The sequence below is a fragment of the Electrophorus electricus genome, chromosome 6 (genome assembly GCF_013358815.1).
Source record: "Electrophorus electricus isolate fEleEle1 chromosome 6, fEleEle1.pri, whole genome shotgun sequence".
Classification (NCBI taxonomy): Eukaryota; Metazoa; Chordata; class Actinopteri; order Gymnotiformes; family Gymnotidae; genus Electrophorus; species Electrophorus electricus.
Window position 1 is genome coordinate 24,029,534 of NC_049540.1, and position 16,180 is coordinate 24,045,713.

General features: G+C 40.1%; 1 protein-coding gene across 2 annotated transcripts in view; it reads left to right on the top strand.

The window, feature by feature from the left end:
• The window catches only part of ank1b (ankyrin 1, erythrocytic b), a 106,552-nt gene extending 93,547 nt beyond the window's left edge, over positions 1–13,005 (top strand). Inside the window, exons 34-43 of one of the 2 annotated variants that reach the window (XM_035527016.1) lie at positions 257–376; positions 638–722; positions 1,784–1,858; positions 2,116–2,247; positions 2,490–2,612; positions 6,016–6,670; positions 6,790–6,955; positions 7,207–7,287; positions 7,408–7,499; positions 7,692–13,005. In XM_035527016.1, coding sequence (XP_035382909.1) covers positions 257–376; positions 638–722; positions 1,784–1,858; positions 2,116–2,247; positions 2,490–2,612; positions 6,016–6,670; positions 6,790–6,955; positions 7,207–7,287; positions 7,408–7,476 — 1,506 coding nt within the window. In that variant the 3' untranslated portion in view covers positions 7,477–7,499; positions 7,692–13,005. The remainder of the gene's footprint in view (positions 1–256; positions 377–637; positions 723–1,783; positions 1,859–2,115; positions 2,248–2,489; positions 2,613–6,015; positions 6,671–6,789; positions 6,956–7,206; positions 7,288–7,407; positions 7,500–7,691) is intronic. The other variant, XM_035527017.1, reaches the window with a different exon arrangement.
• The last annotated feature ends 3,175 nt before the right edge of the window (positions 13,006–16,180 follow it).

Consider the following 16,180-nt stretch of genomic DNA (forward strand, 5'->3'; position numbering starts at 1 on the left):
TCTCTTTCTCTCTCTCTCTCTCTCTCTCTCGCTCTCTCTCTCTCTCTCTCTCTGTCTGTTTCTATCGCTCATTCTGTTTCTCCCAATTTTCACCCACCTTATCTCCTTTTACTATTTTTTTTCTTGTTCTAATTTGACCCCACCTTGTGTTACCTTCTTTCAAATCTCCCTGCCTGCCCTCCCCTATCCTTTCCTTGCCCCTGTTCCCTTTTTCTCCATCTGTTTCTCTCCTTCTTTCTCTCTCTTGGCTCCTCAGGTGAGAGATAGCAATAAGGAAGCTTCTGGCTTCCTGTCCTTCCTCCGCAAGCCTACCAAATATGAGGACACACAGCCTGTCCTGTGCAACCTCAACATTTCCATGCCTCCCTGTGTTAAGGTATCCTGAGAACTTTACTCACATCAGTGAAGATGGTTCACATATCTGTTATGCTTGTTTGGTCTCTGAGCAACAAAATATATATAAAAAGATAAACAGGTGAAAGGACATTTAATGTGTATACCTCAAATATAAGCTACATATATAAATTATATATCTGTCAATATATAGTGTTCAAATATATGTTCATATAGTACAGTTCATATAGTTTCAGCTGTGTGTGTGTGTGTGTGTGTTTATGTGGTGCTTTCTCTAACCCAGGTGGCAGGTAGTGAAGAGAGAAGGCGGACTCTTACTCCCCTGGCCCTGCGGGAGCGATACAGAGCTCTGAGCGAGCCAGGTCTAGGTGAGCTACACCACCCCCATGTGGTTGAATGAGAGACATGTACTGTGAATGCTCTGTTCCCATCCCTGCTTTTATAGCTTTTCATTCTGTAGCCCTTGGTGCATGGCTCTGACTAAGCTAGGGATGCTGAGCGCTGCCCTTGAACGCCCGGCTCTAGATGCTGTGGGCTGGAGATGTATTCGTGTTCTGACGAAGAGCCTCCAGCCTCGCAGGCTGCTCCATTGCAGCCAGGGCATCCCTGCATCACCAGAGGGAATGAGCAGTAATGGAGTGCATGCTTCTGTATCTGATATGGTTATAGTGCAGATCCTATTAGCATGGCACTAAGAATGAGCGCCAGTGAGAACAGGGCTGCTAGCTTCTCTGCTGTCCAGGTGCTGAAGTGGGAAGGAGAGGAGGAGATGAAGGTGTGTGAGCTCTAGGTAGGTTAAGGGGTGCTTTATCTGCCACACTGTATTATAGCAGCCTTCAGTATGTTTGAAGCAGATGAAGACAGCAGAGATTGTTTGTACATGGCAGGTATTGGCCACAATTTGGTAAGTATAGATTAGCACTACAGTTATAGCAGCAAACACTATCTAATCATTTAATTCTGTCTGACCCCACATCATTTTGGATGGATTGAGATCTGTTATAACATATCTGTTTTTTGGAATCCATCCACATTACTCATGTAACTCAGAGTTTGCATCATTAGAATCACTAATCCTGCTTAGGCACTGTCTGCATTTTATGTGATTCTGCTCACCTATGTGAGTGTGTGTGTGTGTGTGTGTGTGTGTGTGTGTGTGTGTGTACAATAAAAGTTATTAACTTAGTATGCATTTTATGCAATATGAACAACTATGCTTAAGACATTATATTCTCATGTTAATCATTTAAAACATGAAATAAGAATTTTTGCGACATTGCTCAGTCATTGCTCAGCTCACAAGTAATTACATCGTTATTACATGTTGTTTCTATGTAAAATTAATAAAATGAAGAACATACACAGAATACTACAGATTCACAGAATAGTTTGGAATAATGAAGGTCCCATATGCGGCTTGTCTTCTCAGTCACCGTGAATGCCATGAAGAGGAAAGAGCTGAAGATGACAGTGATCACTGAGCAGCTGGGCCTAAGTTGGACTGGTATGAACTATCTGTGTGTGCACGTGTGCATGCGCGCGCGCGTGTGTGTGTGTGTGTGTGTGTGTGTGTGTGTGTGTGTGTCCTGTAAGGAGGGGGCTACTACAGCTGAGAGGGAAGGCATGCCTCACACACTTCAGGCACTCACACTGACATTTCTCACTCAGGGCACACACATTACCTGAAATGTCTTATAATATTTCAGTCTTTACAGACGCTAAGGGTTTGTACTATTTGCTGTTGACTGTGTGCCTTTGCAGAACTGGCCAGAGAGCTGCAGTTCTGTGTTGATGACATTAACAGGATACGAGTGGAGTATCCGAACTCCCTCTTGGACCAGAGCTCAGCTCTCCTCAACCTGTGGGCCAGCCGAGAGGGTAATAGGGCCCAAAGTAAGCATCTCCAATTAAATTCCTTCTCTCTACATTGCTTAATCAATGTCTCCATTTGAGGTTTCTCAGTTTTCCTTTCTGCTTTCATAACTCCAGGTGCCATGAAACACACAATTTTTCTAACAATACATTAAAATATATATTTTAATATTGTATTCTAATTATCATATGCATTAATAATAATATTTATTATTATTTTTATTTTATTATGGATATAATCTCCTTGTTTTTTTTCAACACAGTGGAGAACCTGTGTGTGGCACTGAAGAATATTGACCGCTCAGACATTGTTAAGTGTCTGGAGGGTCAGGCAATGTCTGAGCCTGAAGAGGAAGGGGCCTGCATGCTACCCAGTGTCATTAATGGTAAGAATGGACAGCACTTTGAGGTCATCTCTGTGAGAACCCCAGCAGCAGGGCTTACACCAGGTACTCTGATCTGGCAACCAGTGGTCCACTATCCTACTTCATATCTAAATGACCAAAATTGCAGATACTGAAGCACAAAAGAGGAAATAACAAAATCCTGTATAGAAAGAATGAGAGTGTAGGAATATTTCCTAGTATGGTCAGAATACTCAGCAACCCCCAACACCCCCCCCCCCCCAATTTAAGCAACACTGCTGACTACTTCTATGGTACATAGTTCCAAGAAATGTAAAATATTACAAATATCCTACCACCAGGTTTTTTATGTCCATAAGGTAGACATCATTTAACACATGGAATATTTCCTTTCAATGCATTTGGATATGTGAGGAACAGAGAGGACTGTGTAGACATGCATATGCAAAAACCACTAACCCCCCCCCAAAAAAGCATCCTCTCTAAAGAGCATACAAAAGATCTCCAAAGTTATTCCTGTATTTGCCCCTCTCTCTCGTTCTCTTTCTCATTGTTTCTACTGACATGTCACCTGCAGCCCGGCCGCCCTACTATTCCTCGTCACAGCTTTCCTCTTCGACCTCTGACCTCATAACAACTTCATGTTGAGCCCCTGTGGGCCTCATCCTGTCTCTCATCTTAGTTTTTGCTTTTCTCTCTTGGTCGTGTGTTTTGGTTGTGGGCACTTTCTCGTCTCCTGTGACATACTGCAGAGTCGGTGTGCATGTGCATGATACTTGCTGTGTTATTATCTGTCTTGATGGAAAGAAATATATTGTAGGGGATAAAAATGTCATTTCCTTTTTGTTGTTTTTAACCTATAATAACAAACCTGTGTAAAATATGCATGGCATGCTTTCCTTGTATGAAGCCTTCTCTATATATATTTAACTTATTGTTTCCAGTGTGTTCAAACCTATCAATTCCTGTATAATAACTGTTTTAACAACTGGTAAATGTTCTGATGAAATTCCTGTGATGCCGTTTATTCACTTTAGAATACATAATGCTCTAAAATGTCTCTGTAACCATGTGTTGTTGCAGAAGCATTCATTGCTGTGGTGTGTACAGTCTGCACTTTTATGTGTGTATTTTCAAAATCAGGGTACATAACAAATACCTGGGCTGCATTCATAAGATCAGTGTTTACCTCTTGTGAAAGAAAGGCAAATTAAACCAAGGCCATCCCTTTTCCTGTACTACCTTTCCTGTGGTAATACATTCTGATTGGGCACTGAGATTGAGTACTGATACTTACACATATTGTCACCTGTGGATGCAGCCCTTATCTGTATATGTGTGTAATGTGTGTGTGGGAGGGGCGAGAGAAAGGAAGGAAATAAGAGATTCAGTTAATGTTAACATTTTTATCAGCTAAAGCTAATTGTTTGTTCTTTGTGTGTTCTTTTGTTCTAAGGTGTTTATAAGCCCATGTTGTGTGTTTGTGGGTGTGTTTGTACATAATAACAAATATTAATGTGTCTGAGAGAATTTTGCTGCATCTCAGAACATTTATGCATTCACCCCATATATCAAGTGGTCTAATGAGTGTCGTGCTTGTTGAATATATAGGGTGAACATAGATGGTTGTGTCTCACTGCTTCATTCTCACCTGTGTGTTCTCATAGATGGTTGTGTCTCAGAGTGTACACTGCTTCATGCTCTCCTGTATGTTCTCATGTCAGGAGGCACAGTGAAGGTCTCATCCAAGCATTTAATTCTTCTCATCCTCATCTTTAAACGCTTCTTCTTTTTCTCCTCATATACTTTCTCACCCCTTCCATTCTAGAGGCGACTGCTCTGACACTACATGGGATTCTTGGCCTCCTCTAAAATGTTGTGAAAAAAGTTCACCCCTTAAATATGGAATATTGTATTTACATTATTTTCTTATTTGAAATCAATATTCTACATTAGAAATTGTTCATAATCCAATCTGCAATTTTTTTTTTCTCATATAAACTAGTGAAATCATGACCCAATTAAACCCAATAACATTCTGAATCTCTAAGGTTCAATGACACTCAGAATATGCTTTGTTTTCAGTGAAGCAAAACTAAACAATTATTGGACAATATGCTTTTAAAACATCATTTTTGGGAATGCCTATGAAAAGTGCATTTCCTGACAAAAATGTATAGCATGGCACCCAGGTGGTGGCTATGGATTTGCTTGGTGTTTGTGGTATACAGGATGGCTGTTACACCATTGATAGTTGCTATAGTTATTGCTATAGTGTTACTGGTGTTTGCTATGGTTTTGCTGGGTGGTTGCTATAATATCCCAGGTGATTGTTATGCCATTGCTAAGTGGTTGCTTTGGAGTTCATGGTAGTTGCAATATCATTGTTAGGTTGTTATTAAGTGGTTGCTATGGAGTTACAGGTGGCTGGAATGGTACAAGTTGTTATGGTATCGCTTGTTTTTGCTAAGGGATCGCATGTGGTTGCTAGTCTTTAGCTAGGTTTTTACTAAGTGGTTACTATGGTATCTATGTTTGTTGATAGGTGTTGAAGGTGTTGATATACTGTTCCAAGTGGTTGCTATGGTGTGTATTTCTGTGTTGATGCTTTGTATTAGTTTGTGTAAGTGAATGAGTGTGTGTGGGGGGGGGGGGGATGCGTGAGTATGAGAATGAGTATTAGTGTGAAAGAGTGTGTGTGTTAGTGTACATGTGTTTGAGTGTGAAAGAGAGAGAGAGAGAGAGAGAGTGAGAGAGAGAGAGAGAGAGAGAGAGAGAGTGAGATTGTGTGTGTGTGTGTGTGTGTGTCTGTGAGAGAGAGAGAGAGAGAGAGAGAGAGAGAGAGAGACAGAGAGAAAATGTACATGGCTTGATGTGTATGCATGTTTGTGTGCAGTGTGTAAGTACATTGTTATTAAAGTGTTAGTACTGTGTAGTCTGTGTGAGAGATGTCCATTGTGAGAGTTATAGTTGACAGTTGACATTTTGGCAATTATATTTGGGCAGTTCCCAAATATTCTGGAGTTAGTTCTATGTTGACATTTCCAAAACTGCTAGATGTTTTAATGGGTAAAAATCATAATAATAACAATAAAAAGAAAAATTAGAAAAGTGCATTTCCAGAAGAAATTGCTTTGCAACATGAAATCACTAATAATTAACAAATGTTATGTAACATATGACACATGTCCATAACCCTTCACTGTTAGCCTGCAGGATTCTAGTAGATGCCTTGATACCAGAGCCTCAGCTTTTCCTCAGCCCCACATGCACATATGTATTACCTGGCAATGTCTGTACCAAGCACAAAAAGCACAAAAAGTCCAAAAACCTCCACCCTGCCCCAAGCCTTCCCCTAACCCCACCCTGCTACTTTTTGTCTGCATGGTGTTAGCATTGCCTCTTTTGTCTGGCCATTTCCCAGGTTACGGGAGGGTTCAGGAGGAGCTGCTCTCACCGGCTACCATGCAGTATGGCCTACCTTCACCTCTGGGTATCGAGCCCTATTGGCAGGAGGTGCCAGGCCTGGAGTGTGCACCAATCGCCACCAACGAGGAGGACGCTATGATGGAGATGTCGGACATGCAGGTGTGGCCAGTCGGGGTGAGCCCATCCCTGGTGACAGTAGAGGACTCGTCTCTGGAGGGCAGCAGCCACGCCGATGACTCAGAGGCCAACACACTGAGCCTGCCCTGCAGCAGCCTGGGCCGGCCCAGCAGCGGTGCCAGTGGTGCCAGTGGCTCAATCATGGAGCTGGAGGAGGAAGAAGAGGAGGAGGAACTGGATGAAGAGGATATGCAACACGACCCGGCACCCAGCATCAGTGAAAGGGTCTGTGCTGCTGGTGCTGTCCCCAAGGCCAACTACAATGGGCAGGTTGGAGGTCAGAGGTCGGAGGGCAGGAGGGCGGAGGCGGCGGCAGGCAGCAGTGTGACGGCTGTAGCTAGAGGAGGTGGAGAAGGGGCTAGAGTGGATGCGAGCTCAGAGGAAAAGTTTTCTGTGCTTACAGGACAGAAGCTCTATGCTCAGCTGTGTGATAGGACTGGGCTGACCCAAGCTTTTGAGCACAATGGAGACAGGTAAGGAACTCAGCCAGCCTATTCTCCCTTGTTGCTGTCCTTACCACATACACAAACTCAAAACTCAAACTCTACCTATGTATATGTGTGGGTGTATGTTCCCCCAACTTGTATCTTAGGCTAGGCAGCGGGGCTTTTCAGCCATTCATCCAGGGGATGGAGGCCTTTTCAGATTCCTTGCCCAGCCGGTCGCTGACTAAAGGCAGGCAGGCCATGGAGGGTGTGGCGGTATCTGGGCATGAGCAGAGCCAGGCGTACATGTCCCAGGAAACGCTGCTGAGGCTGGTATGTGACATGGGCCAGTCAGAGTTCCTTTGTGGGAGACTTCTGAGCTCTCAGGCCCTTGATTAAAAGCTGGGATTCTCCCACCAGAAGGGGCAATTACAGGTGTGGGACCAGGACAGACAGAAGGGTCAGGTGTGTCCCCTAGCCTGTCCAGTTTAGGCAAAGAGCCTGTCCTCTCCACACAGTGGTGAATTTCAATGCTGAGCTGCTCACCAATGAGATACATAACACCTTGCTGTCCCTTTTTCCAGAGAGACGATCCAGTCCACTTCAGCAGTGACCATCTGCGACAGGAGCAGTTTGCCGGTGGCCATGGCAATGTTGTGACCAAGGTGGGTGTCTCACTTTGTTACTGTCTTAGCTGACACATCAGAAGCTCCTCATTCGTTCTGGAGGGGGTGTGTCAGCCTCCCTGTGTCTATGTCTCCCCTCCTCCCCCTCCTCCACTGCAGCTGGGCAAGGATGTGAAGAGAGGCACGCAGGCCATAAAGCACGCCAGTCTGCGGCGAGTAAAGCACTGAACCTAACATACACTGTCCTGAAGGTATGGGACAGCAGAGCAGGATCCACACGTTACAGCTGGCTAGCAGATATACACTATAGGCGAGCACAAACTCAGAAGCAGGCATCGCTACTTCTGTATATCATAGCCAGGCTGAAGGGTAGGCTTGGGGCAGGGTTTTAAGGTGAAATGCTTCTTTTTATACATGCAACCTTTTCCTCTGCTATTCTCCAGGTCAGACATCCACTGTCAGATCATCCTTCACCCAAACCCCAAGCAAAATGAGGGATGGATGACACGTGGGAAGATAGGAGTAAAAGCAGTAAATTAAAGAGAATGACATGTCCCAACCACCTCTACACACCCACCCCCACACTCACCCAACAGTAACCATGGAGCCATGCTGAAGAAACGGAGGACATCTACTTGTAGTTTTATAACATTTTTAACAATTCAAAAAATGTACAATTAGCTTAGGGCATGATCTTTTTGTACAAAAGTTTAAGAGAAAAAAAACCAACAAAAGTGCTTCCTGTCAACTGTAAATGCATGATTGACTGCTGGTGCATGACCTATGACCTTTGAGCTGTCATAACCTATAAACTGAAATGGTATTAGGGCCATCACAGGATTGGGTAGAGGCAAAACATATGGACCTTTATCCCAAAAAGGAGTCGAACTGAAATAGGTCTGTTTCAGAACAACACAGTCCAAAAAAATCCTTTTATTTCTTCCAAGAGATTGTCACAACACAAAGCAGCGTAGCCTATGCTGAGCCCATCACTGTTTCATTTACATGGGCCCTTTATTGTGTTATTATATGTGATAGGCTTATATGCACTCTATGTTATGTTAACGTGTGTTCGTGTGAATGTGTCCGTATCTTAACGCATGTGTACTTGCTTCTGGCTTGGCACTGAACATTTTTCTCTCGTGATGTTGAGGGCTGTTCAGTGTAGGAATGAGAATACCGCCGTGCTCTCCTGCTTGTGAATGTCTGTGTGTGTGGTGGGGGGTATGCGTGTCTGTTTCCAGGACTTTTTTAGTTCCCTTTTGTGAAAAGTGCTTGTGTTCCTTTGAATTGTCCAACATGTTTTATTTTTGTACTACCTAGTAAGAATCAAAAGGATCACCCCTATGTTGTGGGAATATCGTACGAATGGTTGTTCAGCTGACAATTGTGTAGCTCTTGTGCAGCTCTGTCAGTCTGTATGTGCCAGTGTGACACAATGTCCTAGAGCACTGCTGGAGGACACATGCTGTCTGTCCTCAAACCTGATCTGTGGCATTCCATATCTCTCTTTCATATTTCTGAATCTCCTTTCTCCTATCGCCATAACTCTCTTTTCTCTCTTTCTTTCCATATAACCATTCATATCCACAGCTCAGTTTCTGTTTACTGCACTTCAGTGTTGGACTGACTCCAGAGACTGATGTAGCAATGCATGCTGATTTCTTACAGCTTTCCATTATCCTCTAGGGGCCTGCCCTGGGGCCTGGGCATTGTTTATTTCCTGGGCATTATTCTTTCAATCCTTACTGTTCAATGAAAGGTTGTAGCAGAAACATGTGAGGTTCAGGTGCATACTTTGAGTTACTGCCAATCTAATATTCAGTAGGCAGAGTAACATTTAAATTTCAAAAGGGAGTTTTAAATATTTTAATATTTTGACTTTAAAATAACATCCAAGTAGATGTAAAGTAAGCACTGTGACAGTCCACCTTGAAACTGACCCCTGAACTGTGAACTCACAACTGTCTGTCCTCCTTTGGCTTCATATGTAACACACACACACACACACACACACACACACACACACATACACACACACACACACGCACCTGTTAATCTACAGTAAAACTACTAAAAGACTTCCATTTTAATAACATCAGTCAAATTTATTTCGATAGCACATTTAAAAACAGCTGTAGTTGACCAAAGTGCTATATAAATAAGGTCTAATGTTAAGAAAAAGGTTAAAAATAAAATTGTACTTAGAGCATAGAGTAGCTAAAAATGCAGCCCATACAACAATAAAACACAGCATTAACAAAAGTAACAAAAAATAAAATAACATAATAAAATAAAATGCAATGCAAGGCAATAAAATAATATAAAGTGAATAACCTAGGGTTAAATAAACTGGTAACTTAATTAGACAATTTAGACACAGCCATAAGCTAAGAAAAATTAAAGATTTAAGGCAGGATTTAAGCCTATCTACAGTTTATATAGACCTCACTTCTACAGGCAGGCTATTTCACAGCTTTGGGGTAGCAACTGAAAATACACCCTTGTTTTTGAGAGAGTATAAGATCATAAGCAGCAATTTATCAGAAGAGGGACCTGCCAAATGAGTAAAAACTATTCCTGTCACAGATATACTGTGGGGTCAAACCATGTAATGTCTTAAATAAAAACAATAAAATGTAAAACTCAATTCTAAACTTTATAGGGAGCTAGTACAAAGAAACCATGACAGGTGAGATTCTCCCTCTTTTCCTTGTTCTAGTCAGGAGTCTTGCAGCTCCATTTTGGACAAGTTGCAGACAGGACAGCAGGAAAAAGCATGTGAAATTATTTCCAGATCATTAAATGAAAGGACTTATTTCAAAATCGGCACTTCATAACTATTTTTTTGTTAAACTTAAGGGATGTGTCAAACAACACCCTGACATTTTTACACAGTTTGAAAAGTATGTGGATAAAGGGTCCAAGTTATTACCAGTGATTTGTATGCTCTCAGTGGGACCCATGATTATGGTGTCTAATTTTCATTTAGCTGGAGGATATTATTAGCTAGACATGATTTAATAAATCAAAAAGTTTTAATGAGATTGGTTCTCATCTGGCTTCAGTCTCAAGTACAACTGGATGTTGTTTGAATAACAATGATAGGAAATTCCCTATTTCTGGAAAATTGTTCCCAGGCAATGAATGTAAAAAGAAAATGAAAGGAAAAAGGATTAGACTCAAGACTGAGCCTTGAGGTATGGCATATGTGATGGGAGCTGGAGAAGAAATAAATCTTTCCCTCTGAGCCACAAATGCACAATCTTTTAGGTAAGAGGAAAATCAACCTAATGCCTTTCCTTGGATACCCATCCCAAGATTAAGGCAATCTAAAAGGATGTTATAGTCAATTGTATCAAATGTGGTGGAGAGGTTAAGTATGACTAAATAGCATAGATGCTACATAAGTGAAAGTGGTAAAAAAAAAAAAAGGGCCAGCTATGGTGTGTCCTGAAACCTGACTGAAACTTGTCCAAATAGAATTTTCACTTTCGATAGAAATTATAATTTGGAGATTGGTCTGTAATTATTCAAAGGTGTTTGGTCCAGATTTGGCTTTTTATTGAGAGGGTGAATCAAAGTTTTTTTAAAGCATTACAGGACAATGCTGCTAGTAAGACTACTATTTATAATAGCTAAAACAAATCCAATAAATCCAACTATTTATAATAGCTAAAACAACATCCAAAACTTTTTTAACAAAGTGTGGAGGGACACTATCCAGAGGAGAAGTGGTCAACTTCATCTGAGACACTATATCACTTAGCTGTGGAAGTGGCACTGAATTGATTCATGAGAGTCATAAACAGTGTGAAGTAGCAGATCTAATGGCCTTAATTGTTATCTACAAAGAACTTTTAAATCTTCTAACAAGTTTCAGGAGAAGCATCAAAGTAAGAAATATATGGATTTAAAACTTTTGTTTAATGGTACTGAACAGAGCATTTGGGCTTCGGTAGTTTTTGTTGATTGCATCTGAAAAAGAAAATCTACTTCAAAAGAGTGTTGGTACATGGAGAGACATGTCATATGAAACTTGAGGTTTGTCCTTCCATGCTCTGCTTTTCTGCATTCCTGCCTTAGAGTGAAAAATTCATTAGCATACCAGGGCTGGGTTTTAACTTTTGCCTTCTGACTCTCAGAGGAGCTGTGAATGCAAGCATATCTGTGCAAGTAGAGTTAAATAGTGACTAACTCCTCTAATTTTTTGGGAGGAAGAGAGGCATTGATATTTCCTAAAGAGGATGAGGATATGTATACATCTTGGAACAGCCTAGCAATAGAGGATTGATCTATGGCCAAACACAACTGATCTTTGATCAGATAGACAGACATACTGCACTTCCACACTGCAGACAGGAAAAGCTAAAGATAACACCAAGTTGAGTGTTTATGAGTGGGGTATAAAACAGACCAGCTGAAATTAAATGAAACTCAGTGACCACTGATTTCAATAGGCAGCAGAAGAATTTGCATATAATCATTACAAGGACTGATCAAAGACAGAAAGTCTGAAAATTCCTGTAAAAATCCCATGTGATCTGGGGTTGGTATTTCTTAGATAAGAGAACAGAGCATATGTCTTGGCAGTTCAACTCTTGAGTACTCGAACCTCAGAACTTGCATTTTTCCACAGGTATTGATCAGCATGTAAAGCAACTGCCAAAGATGGGTGCCAGTCCTATACCCCGTGCAGAAACTCTCGGTGATCTGAAAAAAATAACATCTACTAGGGAGAGATTGGAAAGTGGGCTTGAAGCCCCAACTGTAAACCTAGTCTCTGTTACAAATTTAAAAACTGGGACAATGTGTTAGAGACTAGTGCACCTTGGCTCCAGAGAGCACTTGGTTATGAAACAATCACATCCAAAATTGTAGTCATGGAATACAAAGTTGAACCCAGTAACTTCAATATCACCTCACTTATCGCGTTTCCTACTCTGGTGTAGGTCTAGGCAGGAGTAGTGACACCTTTCAATATCAACCGAAAGTACAAAGGATTAAAAACACCATATCATTCCATATGTCAAGAAGAGTTTGCCTATCATAAGTGAGGGAAGATAAGAATTTAAAGACATACTAAAAATTCCATGATACAACAAACAGGTAATTTAGGTGGCAACAGCTAGCTGAGCAACATAGTGGTGCCATTTTGCCTGACTTTTTTGTGCCTTTTTTAGAGTTAACATGCGCATTCGGCCATCTTTATATTCCTTTGTATTTATTTAATGCATAATGACTTTTAAGCAAACCCTAAGAAAAGTCTAAGTATTTAACCATAGACTTCCAAAGCAATAATATCAAACATGGTAAAGTGTGTGTGTGTGTGTGTGTGTGTGTGTGTGTGTGTGCCATTGTATGTTCAGTATTTATTCTATTTACCCAACATTTGAGTAGCATTTCTGTAAGCAAGACTTATACAATTCAAGTTATATACATGCATGTAAATGAGTCACAGAGCATGCAAGCATGTGACTTTCATACCAAGTCAAGTTCGTTGAACGGACTACATATACCGATGTCTTAAAGCTTTGAGCTTGAGAGGGAGTTTTTCATGCTGCATTATGCATATGGCTTATTTTATATGATAAAGACTAGAGTTCTGAAACCCAGAGAGGGAGGTTCAGCACTTCAGCTTAGCATTCAAATGTAGCACTGATGCTTACACATTCACACCAAGCATTTATTTGTTTTGAAGAAAATCAAGGTTTTAAACACACACATATTGGTGACACTTTTGCATTAATGCATGCATGAATGAATGAATGAATGAATGAATGAATGAATGAATGAATGAATGAATGTTTGCATCTAAACAAAACAACTGAATCATGAATGTATATGGATAATGGAAAAGTGGTAATAGTTCAATTCCTTTTTTTGTTAAAATCTACTTTGGTTCCACTCCTTATTTTCTCCAGATAAGTGAAAATTGTGCTCCCTGTGTCTATACACACTCCTATTCAGCTCCATTTTGTATAGTTCACATAGGTTTGTGTTAACCAATACATTTTCTTCCATGTTTTTGCCATTGTTATCAGAGATAAATCTTAACGTATGACCATATACAAACACATTAGTATTGTCATTTGATGGACATTGGGTTGTGGGTAATGGGCAGCAGTTATTGCTGAATGAAATGTAACTGATATAGTTTAGACTTGATTGAACTGGTCCAGCATCTTTGTCCTGTTAATTTGAGTGATCATCAGGAGCTTGAAGGCAGGGTGGGAGAAGGGCAAGGATATTGTGTCCTTTTCAAAAAGGGCACACAGTACAATAGGACATTACAATTATGATGTACTATGTTTATGTAAAATGTTACTGTTGCAAAAATCTAGAGTTCACCTATACTCCTTTAGAATGGGTAAATGACAATATTAACGCAATATCATATTACTCTCTCCTAAGGAATGCAAATGCATACATGCACAGAAAATATGTTTTTAATAAAGGATATATATATATATATATATATATATATATATATATATATATATATATATATATATATATATATATATATATATATATAATTAGAATGCTATGCACCCTTATTAGAGTTGTTATGGATGTACTTTCAGTATATTAGCTAGAACCATGTCCATAACATGGGGAATGTAGAGGCTTTGTATCTATTTGAACTTGTTTTCTTTTCTTTTGTATTGTTATGGAGAGAACAAAAACAAACATGAATATGTATACAAGGCTTTTAATCAGATTCAATCTGACATGAAAATATGTATAGATCATTTACCCTGCACACCAGCTCAAACCATTTACAGAAATTAATAAAGAAAGATGTGACAAATTGTTAGTGGTCTGGAACAGTGTGTGTGTATGTATGTATGTATGTATGTATGTATGTATGTATGTGTATGTGTGTGTGTATGCCTGCGTACATGTACATGTGTGTGTATGTGTGCATGTAAGTGCACATGCATGAGAGAAAGGTATGTGGCAAGTCAAATTTCTTTTTATAGCGCTTTTTACAACAGGTCACAAAGCAACATTACAGATGTCTGAGTCCAGGCCCACAGTGAGCAAGCCAAAGGTAACAAACTCATGGAATAATTCTCTAAGACTATGAGGAAAAAACCCTGAAAGGACCAAGAGTCAATTGGGGAATTAATCTTTCTCCGGTTAACACTGGCCATCACAACAAAAACAAAATAAAACAAAAAATAAAAAATGAGAAATATCAAAATATAAATAAGAAGGGATGACTAGGAATATCTTGGTATTAGGAATGAGAGACAAAGTTAAACAGTGGTGATAGAGGCCAGCAGGACTGATGATAGTGGCTAGCAGCAGTTATTTGGAGAGTTTATGGGAATAAGAATTATCAGGCTGGTTCTGAGGGGTTATGCATAGGTGTATTAAGATGGGGACTCAATATAAAGTGTAAAAAAGTCAGTAGATGAATTTAGTCAACTCCAGAGGGCGAGTGTGATGAAGGTAGCTGAAGGTCTTTTACAAACCCCGCACATGCAGAAGACCCCAAAATAGTAGAGGATACACTGGAGGACACATAGGAATACCTGGTCTCTGTCAAACTAGCATCAAACAAAAACCAGCTGTACAAGCTGGAGAAAGGCAGGACACACAACATAAAAAAAAACAGGAAAAACAGGTGGAATAGGGTTAACATTATCATTTGTATGTTAGTAAAATTATGGCAGCACATTAAAAGCACATAATGCAGTCTATAAAAATGATATTGTTAAAGTGATATTAAAATAGTACATTTCATATAATACAGATGCTTGTGCAGATAAGTATGTTTTCTACCCTTTACTTGATGACTGAATGTGTGAATCCCATATGCTGCAAAACCAACTCAGGAAGCACTCAGTTGAAAAGAAAGAAAAAAGTAAGTAGAGAAGTAGGAAGAGAGTGTGTGGGTAGCAAATGATAGCAGTTTCAATGAGTCAGAAACTTATTGCATGAGAATGAGCCTCTACCCATCTCAACTGCCATGGCTACTCCCACCTCCCCCTGATGTCCCCTGCTGCAGCCCATGACACCTCCACCTTAGAAAAAAACTTCTCCTTTGCCCTTAATGGATGTTCTCTTGCGGGTGGGTCTTGAACACATGCACACTGCGGGACAAGACTAGGACCTTTAGAAAGTTGGACTAAACATGAATTGCTTATTTAATTTTTTCATTTATTTTCATCATTAAAACATCAAGGACAGACTCACATTTTGCAGGCATTGGACTATAGAGGACTGGGGTAAAGTTATTTTCTCTGAGGAAGCCCCCTTCAGACTGTTTGGGACATCTGGACAAATGATTGAACCATGATGGGTCAACGAAAAGAAATTAATAAAATAATAACAAAAGGAACAATGACATACAATAAAAAATGTTAAACTAAGACAACCTAGTCTTTCTGTTTATAAAGAGGTTATTTACTTGTTTGTGAAATGGAAAAAAAAGAATGAAAAAACTTTCTCTGCCGAAGTGCAATGGAGGGGGGTGGGGTCACAGCCCCCCTTTCTTTGTTTCAGTCACAGTTCACAGCTAGGACCAGGCTAGATTGTGCGACTAGACAGACTCCACTCCTCACTTCTCAACTTCTCCTACCAACTCAACAACACAACTTCTCCACTTAACTGAGGGTGTAGAATTTATCAGTAATATTTTGGAAGATACGAGGCCTGCCTAGGTCATGCATATTCAATAACCTCTGTTCACGATTGGGGCAAAGAATTTAAGAAATATATGAATACAGGAATGAATTAATTATAAAGAAAATAAAAAGAAATGAAGTAATAAATGGAATTTAAAAAATAATAAAGAAAATCACATATTCCTATTTATTTCTACCTCCTGGTCTTAGATTGAGAGCAATTGATTAATCAGTTTAATTACTTTCCTGGTTTCTAGACGTTACGAACTACTAACTTTAATATATTGTCTAAT